Source organism: Bombus impatiens, unplaced genomic scaffold, assembly GCF_000188095.3.
Source record: "Bombus impatiens unplaced genomic scaffold, BIMP_2.2 scf_0127, whole genome shotgun sequence".
NCBI classification, from domain to species: Eukaryota; Metazoa; Arthropoda; class Insecta; order Hymenoptera; family Apidae; genus Bombus; species Bombus impatiens.
The window spans coordinates 59,604-77,719 of NT_176546.1; the positions used below are offsets into that span (position 1 = coordinate 59,604).

An 18,116-nucleotide genomic window follows, 5' to 3' on the forward strand; every position below is an offset into this window, starting at 1 on the left:
TGAACGGAAGGGGGTGGAGGGAGGGGGCGCAGGTAATCAGAGGCACTAAACCACGATACCGTGCTGGCAGTTAGAGGCCTCTATCTCTTCTGTCGTTGGTGGTACAACACGCCCGGTATTATTTGCAGGCTGCCACATTTGTCGTAGGTGGTCTTGCGACAGTGGCGTCGCGCGGCCCGTATAAACGACGCCGTCTACGACACGCCGCGCCGTGGTTCTCCTTCTTCGCGTTCTCCGGCCGCTCGCGCGAACAACGAACATGCGCACGTTCGGCCCTTTCCAAAGGATTCGCGTTCGTACGGCAACCCCTTTGTTCCACCTCTCCCCTTGTCCTAAAAGTGCTACCGTGGACGACGTCACTGGTACATATCGATAAGACCAAAATACCATTTACAGTTTAATGTATCGATAATATTCTTGCAATACCGGCAAAGTAAATTGGGCTTGAAAATATAAAATTGTATCAAGTCGTACGTCGACTCCGAATAAGGCATGTTTGAGAATCTTTTTAATTAATAGAAGCAATAACTTTCTTTCGATTTTCGAAATTTTATACAGTAAGAGTGTCTTGCTTTGAAAGATACTGTATAATTTTATTTTGGGTTTAGTGAAAATTTGATTCATCGATGCGATGGAACGTAAAAGGCACTATAATTTTCCCAAAGTTTATGCAACAGCAACTTCTGTTCCACACGAGAAACTGCTTTTTAGACAAAAGTAAGTTCTTCCTGATGAAAGAACAAAGATCAAGCGAAACCAAAATACATTCTATGTATAACGTACTGTCGATAGTAAGAAGTTCGGATAAGAGTAAATAAACCTAACTCTTGCTGAAATTCTATTTCAGTTCTATTCTGTCCGGTTCTATTCTGCTTGCCGACATTTCAATGATATAAATATGTCTATCAATTTTTAATAAAACTAAAATCTAAATCTATTATTTCGTCCCCTCACTTTCGTTTAGCCCCTTTACTCGCATTCTTCTCTCTTCTTCTTCCCTCGGTAAGCCGGTAAACCCCGTGACTGATTAACGATAGAATTAACGAAGATTAACGCCCGTGGCACCAGGCGAAATTTATGGTCGGTGTACACCGATTCCTGAATTATGGAGTTTACCGGGAGCCGGTATCTCCCGCGGGATCTCCCAAGTGGCTCTACCTGCATCTCCGTGAAACGGAGGTGAAGTTCTCTTTTTTGGGGGGATACTTCTGCCTCCGGATGGATAAAAAACTATCTCTTGGAAAAGAGACTCCCGAGGGTTTTTACGATTGACAATGATATTCGTAGCGTGGACGATGACGGTAATGATGATGATGATGGACGAGCTAAAAGCGGTCGATTAGGTCGACGCGTTTATTCCGTCATAATCGGGACGGTCGAGATTGATGGCGGAGTAAAGAGCATCGATGGGAGTGGAGGTTACGTACTACAATCGAACACGCTTCCTCCCGTGAAACTCCTACGTAGCCGAACAATTTCGCAAGCAGCGATGAAAGTAGATCTTCGTTGACTCAGGTACAAAGTATTCGACCGTATACCGGTGGATACGTAGAAAACGACGGGCTTTCTTGTCTGTCTCTCGTGCAGGGACGATTAGGTGGATTTCGCCTTGAAAACATTCGACGGTGATTGTCGACGAAGTAGGAGTTAGTTTTTGCTCGTACGTATTTCCCTGAGTTTTTATTCCTTAATAAATCAGTTTTATCACAGAAAGTGAAAATGTGTCCTGTATATATTTATAACATTATCTTGGGGAACGAATTAAGAAATGGCAGAATCTTTCATAACAAGTCACGTGAAGCGCGTATGTATAACGATTCGCGAAAATCACACGGTACAATGCAATCTAAAATTATCGCTCCAATTATTTTCTCGTTCTGTTATTTGATTTTTCTATGTTTATAAACGTGATTATGTTTTATTTCGCTAATCTGGACAATTAGCAATCATAAAGAGAATTGTTTAATCATATATTCCTTACTTGGATCTAAATATGCTGCTCGTTCAAAGATACGTTAGTTCGATTACCAAAAATGTCTGTCATAGAAATGATTTTGTCCTTAAGTTAAAATTGCACGTTTGTTTTATTCTTGTTCTCGTAATAGTACCTATCTTTTTGTTTACGCGTATTCAATCATTTTGTAACATTTCAGAGGAAATTTGTAATAACACATTGCATCTTGTCGTACATAGTATCGTTTAACAATTTCATACCATATGGTATCATCACCATAATTCTATACCTACTCTTTATTATATAAGTTCCTCACTGTGAAATCGCTCGATCCTACCTGCAATCCCAAAAATCTAATAAATCTACAAAAATTCAACAAATACTTCGCCACGTTCTACCAAATACATTCACCTTTCATCGATACATTTTTCTCCTGCGCTATTTAATTCACCTAACCATCATTCTTCTAACGAAACAAGCAAAAGAAACCTTCTGAACTGTAACCCCGTGACTGTGACGTGGCTACCGTCCACCAACCCCCTGCACATAATCCTTGGCGAACGAGGTGTCAGCGACTTCTTGAAATTCCATCGGTGAATCTCGAAACGAGGCGACTCGGCGCGGTCGCGTCGATTTCCACTGTTGACATACGAGCGGTAAAGAGGGGTTAACGGTTAGGGAATGATTAATAAAGATGCGCGGGCACGCGTTCCACCGGATATAAGGCCCACACAGATGCATGATGGACGTGTGTGTACGCGAGTACATAGGAACGCGCCCCTCTATCGGCTGCTTCTCGCCAACTACAGAAGAAAACACGGCGTAGGGCCGCGGTAGGTGAGCCGGTGTGCGCCCGTCGGGACGCGTGCGCTCGTGTATCCTCGAGGAATACGTACGCACACACTTTGGCCAGAAGGAGCAACAATATGAGGAAGAAGAGGCGAAGAAGAAGAAGACGAAGAAGACGACGAAGAAGAAGCAAAAGGAGGAGGAGGACGCGCGTCCACGTGCATAACTCGGACATAAAACAGGCTCGCTCGCGCAAACCACGGCTCCGTGCTGGGGTACGGATGGGCTAACGGATGGACGGACAGACGGACGGATCGACACACAGCACGCGCGCATGAATATGTAGGATGTCTGGAAAAAAAGACGAGGAAAAGTGGGGGCGGCAAACACTCGACGCGCATAGTAATCGAAGCCGCGTCATGCCAATAACATCGCGCGCCTAATGTTCGATCGATCGATCGGCTCCGACTCTCCACCACAGGGTTTTCCTTGGTTCTGCGGGCGCGCGCGCGCGCGACAAAGATAAGCTTGGCGCGCGCCACGACATGCAGCTGATTTACGCGTTTCTCTCGCGCGTGAAATGATAGAAAAGAGGGAAAGAGGGAGAGTAACGGCGAAGAGAGAAGAAAGAGATAAAGAGGCAGAAGAAATTGATAGGGATGGAGGATCGAGACGAAGAAAAAGGAGCGGTTGATGGAGGGGTGGAAGAAGAGGAGACGCGTGTGCCGCGTACGAAGACACGCGCGAATGGCCGTGGTGAAACGGGCGCGGGTAGGTGGCTTACACACGAGCGGAGTTTACAATTTTCTGCACGACGCTCGTTCGAATGCCTGTAACGTTGCGGATGCCAATTGCCGATAATTCAAGGTGTACCTACCCACGATATAACGCGCGGCCGCAGACGCTGACAGATTGCTGGGTACCGGGACAAGCCCTCTCGATCAGCACCGGCCCTCTTTTAGGCGCGCCACGTTTTGGCGCGGTACGGATACCAGCGCATTTCGAACGATGCGACTGCGATTCGAGCGAAACTATGGTCACGCTGGATGCGTATTCAGAATTGATATTCCGATGAATTTAATACGTCAATGTAATCAAATATGTATGTAGATTTTTACGAGTATACGCATTGTAGTCTTGCGGTGTTTCATTCGTCAGAATGTCACTTTGTCTGAATACGCATCCACTGTAACCATGGTCTAAAGCTTTCATCGGGGCTTTAAACGTTTATTGTCCAAGCCATATTCGATCATATGAATTGCTTCATAATGAAAATGCTGTCCTCGACAACTGTCTCTGACTCGGCTGTTCTTTTATATTTTTGTAACCAATAATAATTTGTTACGAATGTTTGATAGCGCAAAATGTGGAATGTCGAAATTAATCATGTTTATGGCAGCGAGACATCAAGAAGACGGACTTTATCTATACCCGAGTTATCGATTAAATAAAAGGGACAATCAAAATTTACTGCAAGCTCGGATCGGACGAATGTATTCCGTATATTGTACCGTACTGTATATTGAATAGGCTTCTAAAGAATAATCGTATGAAATATCGTAAATAAATATGTTAAGGCAACCGTGCAAGACAGTCTTTATGCATAAAAGTGCAATTTGTACGTCTGTACTAAAGTCAATAAACATACACGACTGTAAAAGATTTTGAATTCTAAGCTGTGAAGTGACATTAACACCTATCAACGGCTTACGCTATGGAGGGAATGTAAATTACGCGTTTCTTCTACGATTTTACCAAAGATCTATTATCAGCGAATATTATATTAACAAGTGTCAGCAAGTAAATTACAAATATAATTTTATATCAAAACACGAGAAAGAAATGACCAAAAATAAATGAATTATCTTTTCTACTAGACACGTGCGTTACTTATTGATATAAAAGGATCGCGATGATTAAAAAAAAAGTTGTATCTTTTATACATTCATCGCGAGTAACGATTGAAGGGAGAATCAATAGAAATCATTTTGTAGCAAACAGCGTAAAAGCAACCTTAACGCTTTATAGATTCTCGGATAGCGAAGGTAAATTATTCATTCCACGTTTGTAATTCAAGTTTTAAACAAGTTGTTGGCGGAAAGCATCAAGACACACGTGTCGTTTGTTTTCGAGGAGAAGCTTTAATCGAAAAATAGCGACGACGATGGAAGGTACAACCTCTTGACTTCCAATCGCGCATATGCCTTTTAATATTAATGCACTACGTTGGCACCTACGTAAGGAAGCGAGCATGCGTCGAGTCGCAACGGTGAATTTACGACGTATTAAATTGCGCTACTCGATATCTTTGTAATTTTCTCCGATGGGCATAAAACTGCGTACTTACGACCAAGGGAAATAGCCGACCCCAAGGATTTGACTCGAACTCGTGTTCCTTCACTATGTTTAATTAAATCAGCCACCGGAATATGAATAAAGACGTAGAACCTCGATCTTTGTCCAACTTACAGTTGCTATTACAATTTCATTATTGTTTTTAGATGTTAGTACACTTTTTACTACTACAACTTAATTTGTTAATATGTATTTATCGCGTGCTTATTGTTATCTAAGATTTATTTGTTATTATAGTATCCACGAAAAAGTATGAGATACAAAATAAGGAAAAAGTGTTTTACGTTTAACATTAAAACTATCGATCACTAATGTGGATCTATACATATGTATATATAGTGAATCACGAAAGTAGATGAAAACTACTATTGCATACACATTATCCGTTACATAAAAGATTTCACATTTAACGCTGCAGTGACATATCATGATTATATTGGCAAAGGGCGTAACTAATCTGGAAATGTAAATAGAAATTCCGAGATTCATTGTAAACATATATTCGATAACAAATTAGCATGCAAGATGAATAACACAAACCGTTAAGAATTAGATATGGTTCTACTGAGAATATTGAAATTTATTAATATAACGTTTAAGCACTTTCGTGATGTTTGCGAAATGTAATGTAAAGATCTTTTATGTACACGTTAATATTTGTTTCAAATTATACCAATATAATCACGATAGTCGTGTCTCACAACAGTGGTAATGAAATTTAAGAATGTTTGTATAAGACAGACAACATATTTATGATATATTCACGATATATTCAAAAATATCTACAACTATTCGAATCGACATCAATTTCCTTCATAGTACCAATATATTTGTAATTGGTATACTTGTGATTTTACAATATATTTTCATTGAACTTTCACATCTTTTCTAATTTGTAATTATCTTGCATTTCTTCGTTGAATGATTTGTAATATACATATATTTTTCATTTGAAACGAAGGTGTCTTCTGATGAAATAAACGGAAGTAAACGAAAACGTTTCGTGACAAAGAAAATTCGCGATTATTGCCTGCGTTTTCTCTGCCAGTTCGTACCACCATTCACGTTGAACACGTGACGAGTAATTAAATTAATAATAACAGCGGTACACGAAGAGACTTTTCCGACTTTCTTATTCCCAGAACTGTCTGGGAATAAGACCCCTTTCCAAGTGAAAAAGGTTTTTCTACAGCTTCGTTGACGCTTCTGTCTTTATTCGGAACGCGCTTCTTCGCTTTATTAATAATTCATTAACCCACTTTATTAAGCGTCATTCGATCGTCAAGTCGAACAATGGAAATATCATCGGCTTTCTGTCCGAGTTTATTTGTTTATTTATTTGTTTATACGCGTATAATATATGAGATTGTGATTTCAACTTTTCTCTTTGATCCGTTATCTCGAAAGTAATTAATTATGCCTTTATTGCGGTATGCAGGAAGGATTGGAACGTTCGATACAAAGGCAACGCCTTTCTAAATTCTTTCTGTATATGTCTCAGAATGTTCTCAAACGAATTAATACCAATTTAATGATTTATTATTATATCCAATGATTCGTTGAATTCAATCGAGTCTTTAACGATTCCCTACGCGAAACAGTTTTATTCTTGTGATTAAAAAGAGACAAGAGAAATCGTTTGCTAAAAATGAAAACTTGAATATCTTGGCGCCCACATGCTACGAGTGCCGATGAAGCTTTAGAGAAAACTAGTAATTATTAAAATATCGAAAGGCTTTAAATGGGCGAATTTTCAAATATAAAAAAAACACTTTGTTGTTATTTCATATAGAAAATTATAGAAAAGTAATTTGGAAAATTAGCTTAATGTTTTTTATATCTTTCACTTGCGAAAAGAAATTATAACATATGTAAAATATATAAGTGAATTAGATATTTAAAAAATTGCAATAATTAGTTATTTTACTGGTTGTATAGCACAATTTCTAAAACACCGTAGCATAATACTAAATGTTACATATATAAAAAAGACACAAACTAATGGCTAAAATACTCAGGTTATAAAGATAATAAGAGAATAAAATAAAAAATGGCATAGTTTGCAAACAGACGGCCTATCTATTCAGCTTACGCTGATACTTCATACCTTAGTAATGTAAATCCATCCGAAAACATTTGTCTCTATATTGAAAAATATAGATACCTTTGTTCCCAAATGGCAACACCGTACATTCAAGAATTAAATGAGTAATATTTTTCCTTCGATAAAATTATTCGATAAAATGTGTCCGATTATGAGCAATAAAATAAATGCCAAAACTTGAAATTGTTTGAAGAATTTTGAACACTTGAAACTTTACTTATTCGTAATGTTTTTGTTTTAAATATATTCACGGTGAGATACAATTCGTGAAATATTTGTCTGGAAAAGACGAGTTTCGTGTCTCGAAAGCAAGAAGTCGGAAGAAAATTTTCCGAACGTCGAACGTGAACTTACCGAGCATCTTGCTGAGATCGGCGTTGTGGAGATCAGGATTCTCGTCGGCCAATTTCTTGCGCTCGACCTTTGCCCAGACCATGAACGCGTTCATCGGGCGACGTATCCGTTGCTCCTTCAGGCTTCTCTGGGCCGTGCTGCCTGGATGGCACATCTTCACTCCCGCGGGAATCGACGAGATGCCTTGTTGATACTCCAGCGACGGACCGGAAGCCAACCAGGACATGTCCTCGAGTCGCTGTTGCACTGGGCCGCTCAACATTCCTGGTATCTGAAAATCCATTTCCGATTTCTCATATTCGATTTGTATTTTTTAAACTTCACCATTTAACCTTCAACTCGTGGTCTTTCATTCTCGATCTTGGATCGGTAGTCATCGATTCTCGATTACCGATATTAATTGCACTATTTTATAATTGTGATATTTGCGTAAATTCGTATTTTTATAAATATAGCTGAGGAAGGTAAAAGGAAATACATACAGAGACTCGTTTCATCTATTAAGCAAATACTATAACGAATACTATGATTTTCATACTTTGCATAATTTTACATGAATATTATGTGCATTCTGTGTATTTTTAAATTTCCCAAATCTAATTACAATGATTACGCTATTCTGAATACTTTATACATTTTTACATATGTATATATCTTGCACATCTGCAATTTTAAATTTCGATGCACGTGCATAAAAATCCGCCGACTATTAATTAATAATTCTATCGATACTCGATTCTTGCTCGTAGTTGGCATCTAGGTTGCCAATTTCCAAATTATTGTTTACAAATTCCACCTTTCAAATTTTAAATCCAACTTTTCTTTGCCATTCTTCAGTTAAGGTCCACAATTTCCTGATTTCAATCTGAACGTGCAATCAGTCAGAGAATCAACGAAAATGATCCATGGATCGATTCTTCCCGATAATTACGCGCTTATTAACGAAAACGGGTGAAAGTCGCGCTCGATATTTTCCGATTCCATTAATACGTAATTACTGGGAGATATTAATCGGGCAGCTAATGAACGCCACTCGAACGCGGTGTACCTGGTATTGTTGCCGAGTAAAAGCTGTTGTTCAAAGGTTGCCAGACTCTCGTTAGAATCGGCATTGTAATATAATGAAAATGAATAATGCACGCAACCGGGCGATAATAACGGCTGATAACTTAATGAACGTAGGATACGGTGATAAATATTGAGCCTTCGTGAGACCATATGATGTCTGTGTTACAATTGCTAGGTCGCCATAAGAAGACAGAAAAATAAGAGAAACGTAGTATAAATAAGAGATGCATATGAATTTTAAGAATATTCAACGAAAGTCTCTATTTTCTGAAAATGTCTTAATTCTAATATCAGAATACACGATTACCGCTTAACTCTTTAAAAATCAAGTATATAACTAATACCGATGGAGTCCATCGACTTTAGTTTTGTGCAACTCCTATTGTAAGAAATACATTGTTGTACGAATCGATATACGACGTACGTATATTATAAATTCTTAATATTTCTTTAAAAACCGTAACTGATATGAATTTTTTCGTTTAAATCAATCGAACAAAATGTAGATAGATACAAATCATCTTTTATAACTTCAGGTTGAGTAAAACAGGTAAAACAATTCCGAATGGTTACGGTCGAGACTATTTCCTTTTCGTATCATTTCTCTTCGAGTTGCGAGTAAAGCCAGCTCCACACGTCCTTTGTATTCCGAATGCCAAATATTCGTTGTTTCACTCGCAATTACATATCGTTGATTTACTGGGATAACGACACGTTTCAAAGTATATCAATTTTGAAATATCTGCAAATTTAATTCAAAAACAGAGCTGTAGGTATTGTTCTAGTAATATATTTGTTATAATTCCTTAATAAGAACAATGCCATGGCTCAAAGAACATTACGTACGTTGTAGAATAAAGAAATTTTCCTATCTCGAACTGGTGAAATAATTAACTATTTACTTGAACCGATTTATTTCAAACCGACTTGCTGAAAAATCTAATTTCTTCAACTGCGTCATGCTTTTACGAAATCGTAATGTATATCGATATAGCATTATTTAATTAATAAACGCACATCGCTTACGTACATTGGTAGCTGTACACGAATATTTAGCGAGCCATTCATACGTCATTAAATGACGCGTATTTAATATTCAGTGAAATAATGAATAATGCTGAATGTTTAGAAATTTCTATGTCACGTGTATTTAAAGTACACGTGTACTGTATATGCACAATGGCATATGCATAGTGTACACTTTTTGTAATCCACTTTTTCAGATATATTAAAATTAACGATTTCGAAGGTGTGTCATAAACCAAGCATAAACGTATATCCATTCTTTTCCATCATACTACTGTAATCTTAATTATACATGTATGTACATAGACACAGTATATTTAAGTGCACGTTAAAACTTCTGCTGTGAATATACGAACGTATCATTTACAAGTAATATATTTAGAGGAATATTAAAGTTTGGCAGTTATAACGTTAGCATATGCGTCAAACCATAAACCGTGGTGTGAAGCCGGCTTAACCCGAGGAACGCTATAAAATAGTGAGAACGTAGGTGTGCGCGTGTCACGTTCGAGGTGAAACAGCGTTCCGTAAATGAAAAATATGCGAGCCTATTTCCAAAGGAACGGTCTCTCCTGTCCGTGCTGGATCGACCGAACCTAAACGTACCGAAATGATTTGGGTGTCAATGGGCATGGAACTGTCGTTGCCGTCGATGTTCGACTCGATGTCGTAGGCCCTCGACGTAGGAGTCGCATAAAGCGAGGAATGAAGTGCCAAGAGTCCAGGGGATCCGCCATAACTGCTGACCGGTGGTGGTGTCACCTCACCCCTGTCATAATTATCCAGCATCCTATAAATCCAAAAGCGAATTTATTAATCATTAATACCGTTTATAACATACACAGGCGGCTTTTGATTAACGGTAAAATCGCTACGCATCCGGTGCGAGTTCGCGCGCAATAGTACCAATGAAATAACGCGGTCGTGTATCGTTTCGCTTCAACGAATGACTTGTTTGTCATGTGAACATGCACATCACGGTGTACAGGCTGCTTTTCTCCGATAAATCTCGATGTTGAAAGCGACCGGGAATTATTTTATATCGATAAACTTCTTTTATGGACCGTGTAAAACTCGGCGCGGTCGAGTGATGCGACGTCGTATAGATTTTGATTTTTTTTATCTACCTTTGTATGTATATATATTTTTTTTGTACATATAAATTCTACATAAATGCATAAATATCTAGATTATTTTCTATTAACTATTAAATCGTTTCAGTTCGGTTAAGTTCTATCGTTTTTATTATTACCATTTTTGATCTATTCTTTTAATATTTCGTACTTGGCAAAACTACTATTGTCAACTGGCATTTTCATTTCTAAATTTTTCCTACAGATACAAATGTGAGAAAGATTGACAAAATGATAAAGTTTCGATCAAGAGAATTTATGAATTTTGCAGAAGAGATAAATCAACAATAGTAACTGAAAATATTAATTCGACGTATTTGCAAGCTGTAAATATAAAGGCATATCAAACAGAATCTTCGATGTAGAATATATTTCTCTAATTTCTTTCTTCAATATAGTTTATAACTTACGGTTTACGGAATAATTTCGTTTCTTTCACTAGACTCGACAGTTAGCTTTTCGAATTCTATTTGCACAGTGATTAACCGGTACGGTATAATGCGAGACTTTAAACTTAGAATCAATTATGCGTATAGAACGCTATATAAAAGAATTAATAGCTAATATATCGTATTAATAATAAAACAGTAATGAGCATAATGTATTAGAAATAAATAAGAAAAGCAATCGCAGCTACTTATAATACGCCTTGTAGAAGCACCTGCTACCGCGCTGTAGATTCGAATTTCTTGTTAATTTCGATGAATTAATAATACTTCTCACGTCATTAAATTATAATTGAAGTGTTGACCCAGGAAGAAACGAGTACAAGTGCAAAGGAAGCGGTAATTAAAACTTCATTCCAGAAAACGCGAGTCCATCTCAACTTGGGATCAAAAGCAGCGCCAATCTGAATGAGGAATATTCACTCGGCTTTCTTTATCGGTAAACAATGCGACCGATCTTTTCCACGGGCATCTCTCCTCATTAAACATTGTACCAATTACCTTCTTCGATCTCTACCTCTAAACTCTTTTGCCGCGATAACTAAATTTGATTAAATGCACCGCGGTGCGTTCCAAAGAACAGAAGAAATACATGGAACAAAAAAGTAAAGTAACTCAAGGGAAAAGGTAAGAACGAAGATAAAAACGACTGACGGAAGGAAAAGATACGAAGTCCACAGTGTGAAAAGCACAAGTCATACTTCTCGTTGTTTTTAAAAAAAGAGTCAACCAATTCCATATAGAAATTGTCTTTCCATTTGATTTTGCGATTAAATATGCATCTTGGCCAGCTTCTTCGACATTTAATCTAATTTACATTAATTATAATATTAATTATGCGTATCTATCGTCCCCGATTATTTCATATTAAAATACTCCTTTTTAATCATCGAGCGATGTGAAAGCTAGAAAAATAGTAAACTTATTCATGTTCTGGTGTGTGCTCTTCATATGTCGTATGAAAGCATACAGAGAACAAAATGTAAATGTAAGAAGAAACCAAAAAAACGAAGAAAAAGTGAAAGAAAAATTGTGCCGAGAGGCCAAAAGGGAACACCACCGATTCTCTACAATTCACATTTTACCTTTCGCTGGAAACTGTATAGATTGAATTTTTCCATTCATCTTCCTAATTCCATACCAGAAAACATCCAAGTACACGCAGACGATAACCATTAATGTGTGCAAATCGAAAGAACCGAGAATAAGAAAAGACGAAAATCGATAAATATTAGCCAATCTAATAGCCAATATCCAACATCGTATCACATATTAATCATTCGTAAAAGACATGCGAAGATACGGAAGACGACTATAAAACTCGCTTAACAATCGCCAAAGTCACATTCGATCCATCATGTTTCTTCGTTCCCGCGCTAAAAAACCTGACGAAACGCCGACAAATTTGTCCGCGCCAAAAGCCATGCTCATAATCGAATCACAAATCGTGCGTCGCACGCCGACTGTTCAGCTTTTTCATCCTGGCTTTGTCACGCGATATAAAGTAGCCGTGTTTGGAACTGACTCCGCGGAATACATATTCCGATTAAAAGCAAAAGTCAATTATTCCGATTGTCCGGCGCGTCCGTCTCTCGTCCGTGGATAGGGGGCGAAGACAAGGACGAGTTCCGCACGACGCGGTTGGAATACCATTCTCGATCCGTTCGATACCGGGGGCAAACGAGAGCGCGGTCGCCTCGTCGGCCAAGAAAACAAGAGATCGATTCGTACACGCCGGCATTCGTATATACGCGAGGTAATTGACTTTGGCGTCTCTGTTTCGTCGTCGTGGCCGTCCACGAGGCTGAAGAGCAACTCGCTGCGGTAAGAGAAATGCCCGGTGAATCGGTTGCTCGTGCCCGTGCAGCCCGATTGATCTGTCAACCCCGTTAGGAAAAGAGTTGATCGACATGAATGAACCATTCAAGGCCACTTAATGGAATTCCCACGATTGTCCTTAAGGCATAATGCGACCGCGCTGGATATAATAGTAGCAACAGCTGTCTCCGTGCCGTGCCTACATTTATATACAGTCGGCGACTGAAATAAGTAGATTGGTAGTAGAAATAGGTATCAATGAAGTTTCCTTGTACACGGTTTGTCCAGGCGGAAATGTAAATATTCACTCTTTAATATGTTCCATGCGACAGGATTTCTACGATTCCTACCTCTCAGGACGAAACAAATTGAAAAATGTCCTTTTGCTTGGTTTTTAGCTAAAGCAATGGCTAGAATATACATGTTAGATCGCTGAAGAATATTCTAAGAAATGATGGATTCCCTCCTCTTCGATACAATTTTTGTATCACCTAACTGATTGAAAAATGCACAATTTCGTTTTTAGCGGAATTTTCTTCACTATATAACAATATATCTTTTTGCAATTCTAATATCTTACGTTTTTAATACAATAAGACGTAAAGCGGAAGATAGAAAGTGGAGAAAAGCAAGCAGTTTTATAGACAACGAAAATCTGATCGTATCTATGACTACAAAAATTGTTCTATCGAGTGCTACTCGCTACTAATTAATCTACGTACTATAAGGCTGTATAATAAATATAAACTAAATATATAACGTTATTACTAATTCGATTAAACTTCATCGATAATCACTTCCACTACCTGTCCACTTATTTCTGCCCCCGACTGTATATAGGTATGTATATATACATATAAATACGTATTAATAGACATTCGTTCATTTATACAATACGATACGCTAAAGTTGCGTGTACATGCGCGGTGTTTGTCCCTTATGCGTGTTTAGATGTGTTCGCATCTGTGTATAAATTTAAAAAAACACGTAATACATACGCGAGCGCATGCATATATGTATATGGACACGCGAGTGTTCCACATAATGGCCATTGTTTCATTCGGTCCGCGAGAGATGCTGAGACGGGGGCAAAAACGTAGCGGCATTTTCATTCAATAAAGTTCGCCGGCTAGTAGAGACGGTTTTTGCTAGTATTCCTCTTGGCCACGGCACACGCTTCCCCGGCTGATTCTGCTCGAAACGCGCGCCACGCCGCAGCTACTGTTCCGAACGGACTGAGCCATATAGCATCGATAAACGAGATCGATACGAGGTGTCGTTTAATAACGCGTCGCAACCAGACCAACGATCGATGTCCCGGAGAGGGGTCGTTTTGGCGTGGGACGCCAAGTCAACGACCGAGGTCTTATTTTCACTCTATTCGTATCTTTCTCCTTGTTCTCTTATTTTCAGTCATTTTTTCTTTTCCGAAGAAAGAAATTTTGAAGTTCATGACACGGATTCGACAATTTCGTCGATTCCTTTATCACGATGTCACTTTGGTGACTGAACAGTTGTATCTTTGTTTTTATATTTTGGTTGGATATTTTTATGGCCAAGGTGAAACAATGTGTTGAACAGCGTCGCAAAGGTGAACAGTGAACAGTGAACCTGCTAAGTGTAAAGATATAAGCCTTTTAAAAATGGGTAATAAATCCACGAAGTTATGTAAGAAACAGTACGACTAATGTTGGAAAAAACATTTTTGAAATGTTCGACAGGATGGCAGAAATATTCTTCTAATTAAAAAAGCAAATAAGAAGAAGTTTTAATGATATGAGAATGATAATAAATGACTCTTCTGTCTTTTTCTTTCTTTAATCTTCGTTTGTAGTACACATAATTTTACGATGAAAATGTAGAATATCTATTCTAAACCTTATTTATTCTTCTCCTGTTTAATTATGTTTCTTTTCTTGGTATGATTTATAAAAATATGTGCAACGGGATTTCTCCTCGGTAGCCATACAAATCTGACGAAAGAACGATGCGTAAAAAAGAATACATTATTGCTCAATGATGAATATATTTCGCCTTTGATTGTGTAAATTGTTTCCTTCTTCAACAGCTAGTTAAAAGACATAAATAACATGCTAAAATTACGCTACATTTCTATACGATTAAAGTAAGCCTACACTACCTACACGATTCTTGTCTCAATATCCACTGAACAGATGTTTAATATCTAAATAAAATTTATTTCCCACGGTTGAATTTCAAAGCTGCCAAAGTGCCTCGTATATCACAAACGCAAGGTGTAACTATTAAATCCGTGATAATAAAGTCATTCGTTTTTATGTATTTTCTATATGATATAACTATGTACGACTATTTATGTAAACTTTTAGCTTTATTCGTAATGTTCGAAACAGAGGCGATTCCAGATACTTCAGGCACGAAAACTTAGAAAAATTCCAAGAGACATGGACGAGGTTTCCTTGTATATATAGGTATATAGTATATATAATTTCTTGCATTATTTTCGATCCAACCATGTTTTTCTCTCGATAAGCAATTTGCAAAGTTCGATACAAATATTTCGTAGAAAGTTTTTCTTAACCCTACTGTTATCCTTGACTTCTTTTCACATATAACAATCGCAATAGCGATCCTTTCGTATTTCTTTCGAGTTTAAACAATTTTCTATCGACTCGGTCAAAAATGATACAAGGAAAGCAGTAGAATTAAAGCATTAAAAATCCTCTTCGTCGTAATTATAAATTAGAATACAAAAAATTCACGGACCGTTTCGTGATTAATTGAAAAACGACGTATTTATAACGAAAGAATTTATAACGACATCATTAATGATACAAAAGAGAAATATCTAATTACAGAAAGCTTCGAAATTCGTTCAAGATTCCACAGTTGAAGGGAATACTGGTACACATAATAATTTTACTGCAGAAAGAAAGAAAGTGACGTAGAAGCACCGCAACAATACAGCAAGGCCATAATTAAAAGTGTTACCAAGACTTGTAAAAAAGAAGGTTGAATTTCAAGTAGGACGTACGCCAGCAACGAAAAACTGCAAAAACTCACGGTCAAGATTCCTCAGGTTCAAGCCGCGTCGGTGCAGCTGCACCACCCACGCATATGATAGATACGCCACTGCCTTCAGCATTGTTTCTTTAATGATTCATATAGGGTGATTGTACCAAGAGTAGAGGAAGCAGTTTCCAACTGCAAATGCAATGAGCCTGTGTCGTATCGGAAATATTAATCCTGTCGGTGTCGTCGAAGGCCTCCGTGTAAACGTGAATCGCACATTTTAATGGTGATTATAATATGCAGACGACTTTCGTTCTTTTAAATTGCAAATACCAGCTTTCGCTGGGCTGACACGAGATTTCGTCTGAATGAAGTTTCTTGATTAAATACCTCGGCGATTCCTCTTGTCGGCCGACAAGAAACAAATAGTTCAGCAGCTCCTCGCGTTTATAATGGTCTATGAATTCTTTGTGTGTCAGATCGTTGCATTGTTAGAGCGCGTGCGATGAAACAGGTGTCGAAACGAGATAAAATGGAATTAATGACTGTATGTAATTGTATTGAACAATTGTGTATTATACCTATTATTAGAGGATTGAACTTGCTAATAGACATTTAGGGGAATCTATTCCTAAAATCTGTATGTTAACGTTGCATTTGCAGATGTTTGGTTTCGCTTGTTGTAGATGCTTTGATTAGATGAAGATTATGTCTTTAAAACGTGTCACGAAGAGTGTAGAAGAATTGTGGAACAAAAACTTCTCTATGCGACTAATTCGTAAGCAAGATAAATGTCTGAAGTTCTACGATATCAATAAGCAGTATCAGTCGCTTCTCACGCGTCTTTATCATTAAAGTCTTCCTTTTTATTTTCTTATCCATGAGACTGCCCCCACTGTCGAAGTTCGACGTAATTCTTTACCTTTAACGACCTTGGACCTAGACCATCAATATGCTGAAGGTTACACTAACTCATCTTATTCGAAAATAATTTCTTTTTTAAACAATCCTTCTACTCTACCAATTCCAAATCTGAATCTTCACTTACTATCTATCGAGGTTGAATTAACCGAACCAACCGATATTAATTTGACGAAAACTTGTCCTTTTTAGGAAATAGTCCATCCATCCCATCGGCGCTGAATTTAAATATTACGCTCTTAATCTTCTAAACTAATCTAACTTAATCTACTAAACTTAATTTACTAAAGATCATCCAGCTAATACCAACGCGACGAAAACTTTTCTTCTCAAAAATCTTTCCCGATTCTCCTAACCACGAAGTAAGTCATAATCCTTAGAGCTTCACCTTCGACCTAATATACAGATAGAGTTTATCCAGTTTCATCGAACAGATACTCACACGACAAAACGACTTAACGGACGAAATACTTCCTTCTACCGTAATTGTAAATCCAAATAACTTTCTGCAAACAAAATTTCCTTCTTACAAAATATTCCTCCATTCTACTAACCACGAACTCATCCATAAACCATAAGCCTTCATCTTCAATCTAATAAAGTTACTTTAACCTTATCTACTCGCCAGAGATCTTTTCTTCGAGCGTAATTACAGAGCCAAAGAACTATGCCCAAAGAAAATTTTCTTCTTAAAAGTATTCCACGATTCTAATAATTTGATCAGAATCCTTGAAGCTTCACCTTAAACCTACCGAAGTTCCTCTAACTTTACCGATACTTACACGACAGAAATCTTTCCTTCGTAAACTTAACCATAAACCATAAAGCTTCACGTTCGAGCTACTAAAGTTTCTCTAACCTTACCGATACTTACTCGACAGAACTCTTCCCTTCGAGCGTAATTATATATCCAACAAACTTCTTTTCTGACCAGTATGTCACCCGGAGGAATTACGAGCCACGCCGGTCGAGCCAGATATTTGTCCGGGCGCAAAAGTCGAGCAAAAGGCGGCCAGAAAGTGCGGCAGCGTGGCGCACGAGACAAAGGACACACGAACGTACGAAGGAACGAACGATCCTCTAAATCGGCACGTCCGTCGAGGCTCATGAATCTCGGCGAAACAGAGAAAACCCGTGTGTGCACGGTTCGGTACGCA

At 38.0% G+C, this 18,116-nt stretch overlaps 1 protein-coding gene across 3 annotated transcripts in view; it reads right to left on the reverse strand.

Moving 5' to 3' along the window:
- Nucleotides 1–18,116, reverse strand: part of LOC100747716 (putative transcription factor SOX-15) — a 69,543-nt gene that overhangs the window by 27,983 nt on the left and 23,444 nt on the right. For all 3 annotated transcript variants that reach the window (XM_024365012.2, XM_012381104.3, XM_024365011.2), the window contains exons 3-4: nucleotides 10,257–10,440; nucleotides 7,557–7,827 (exon numbers count right to left, since the gene is read on the reverse strand). In XM_024365012.2, the coding sequence (XP_024220780.1) occupies nucleotides 7,557–7,827; nucleotides 10,257–10,440 (455 nt within the window). The remainder of the gene's footprint in view (nucleotides 1–7,556; nucleotides 7,828–10,256; nucleotides 10,441–18,116) is intronic.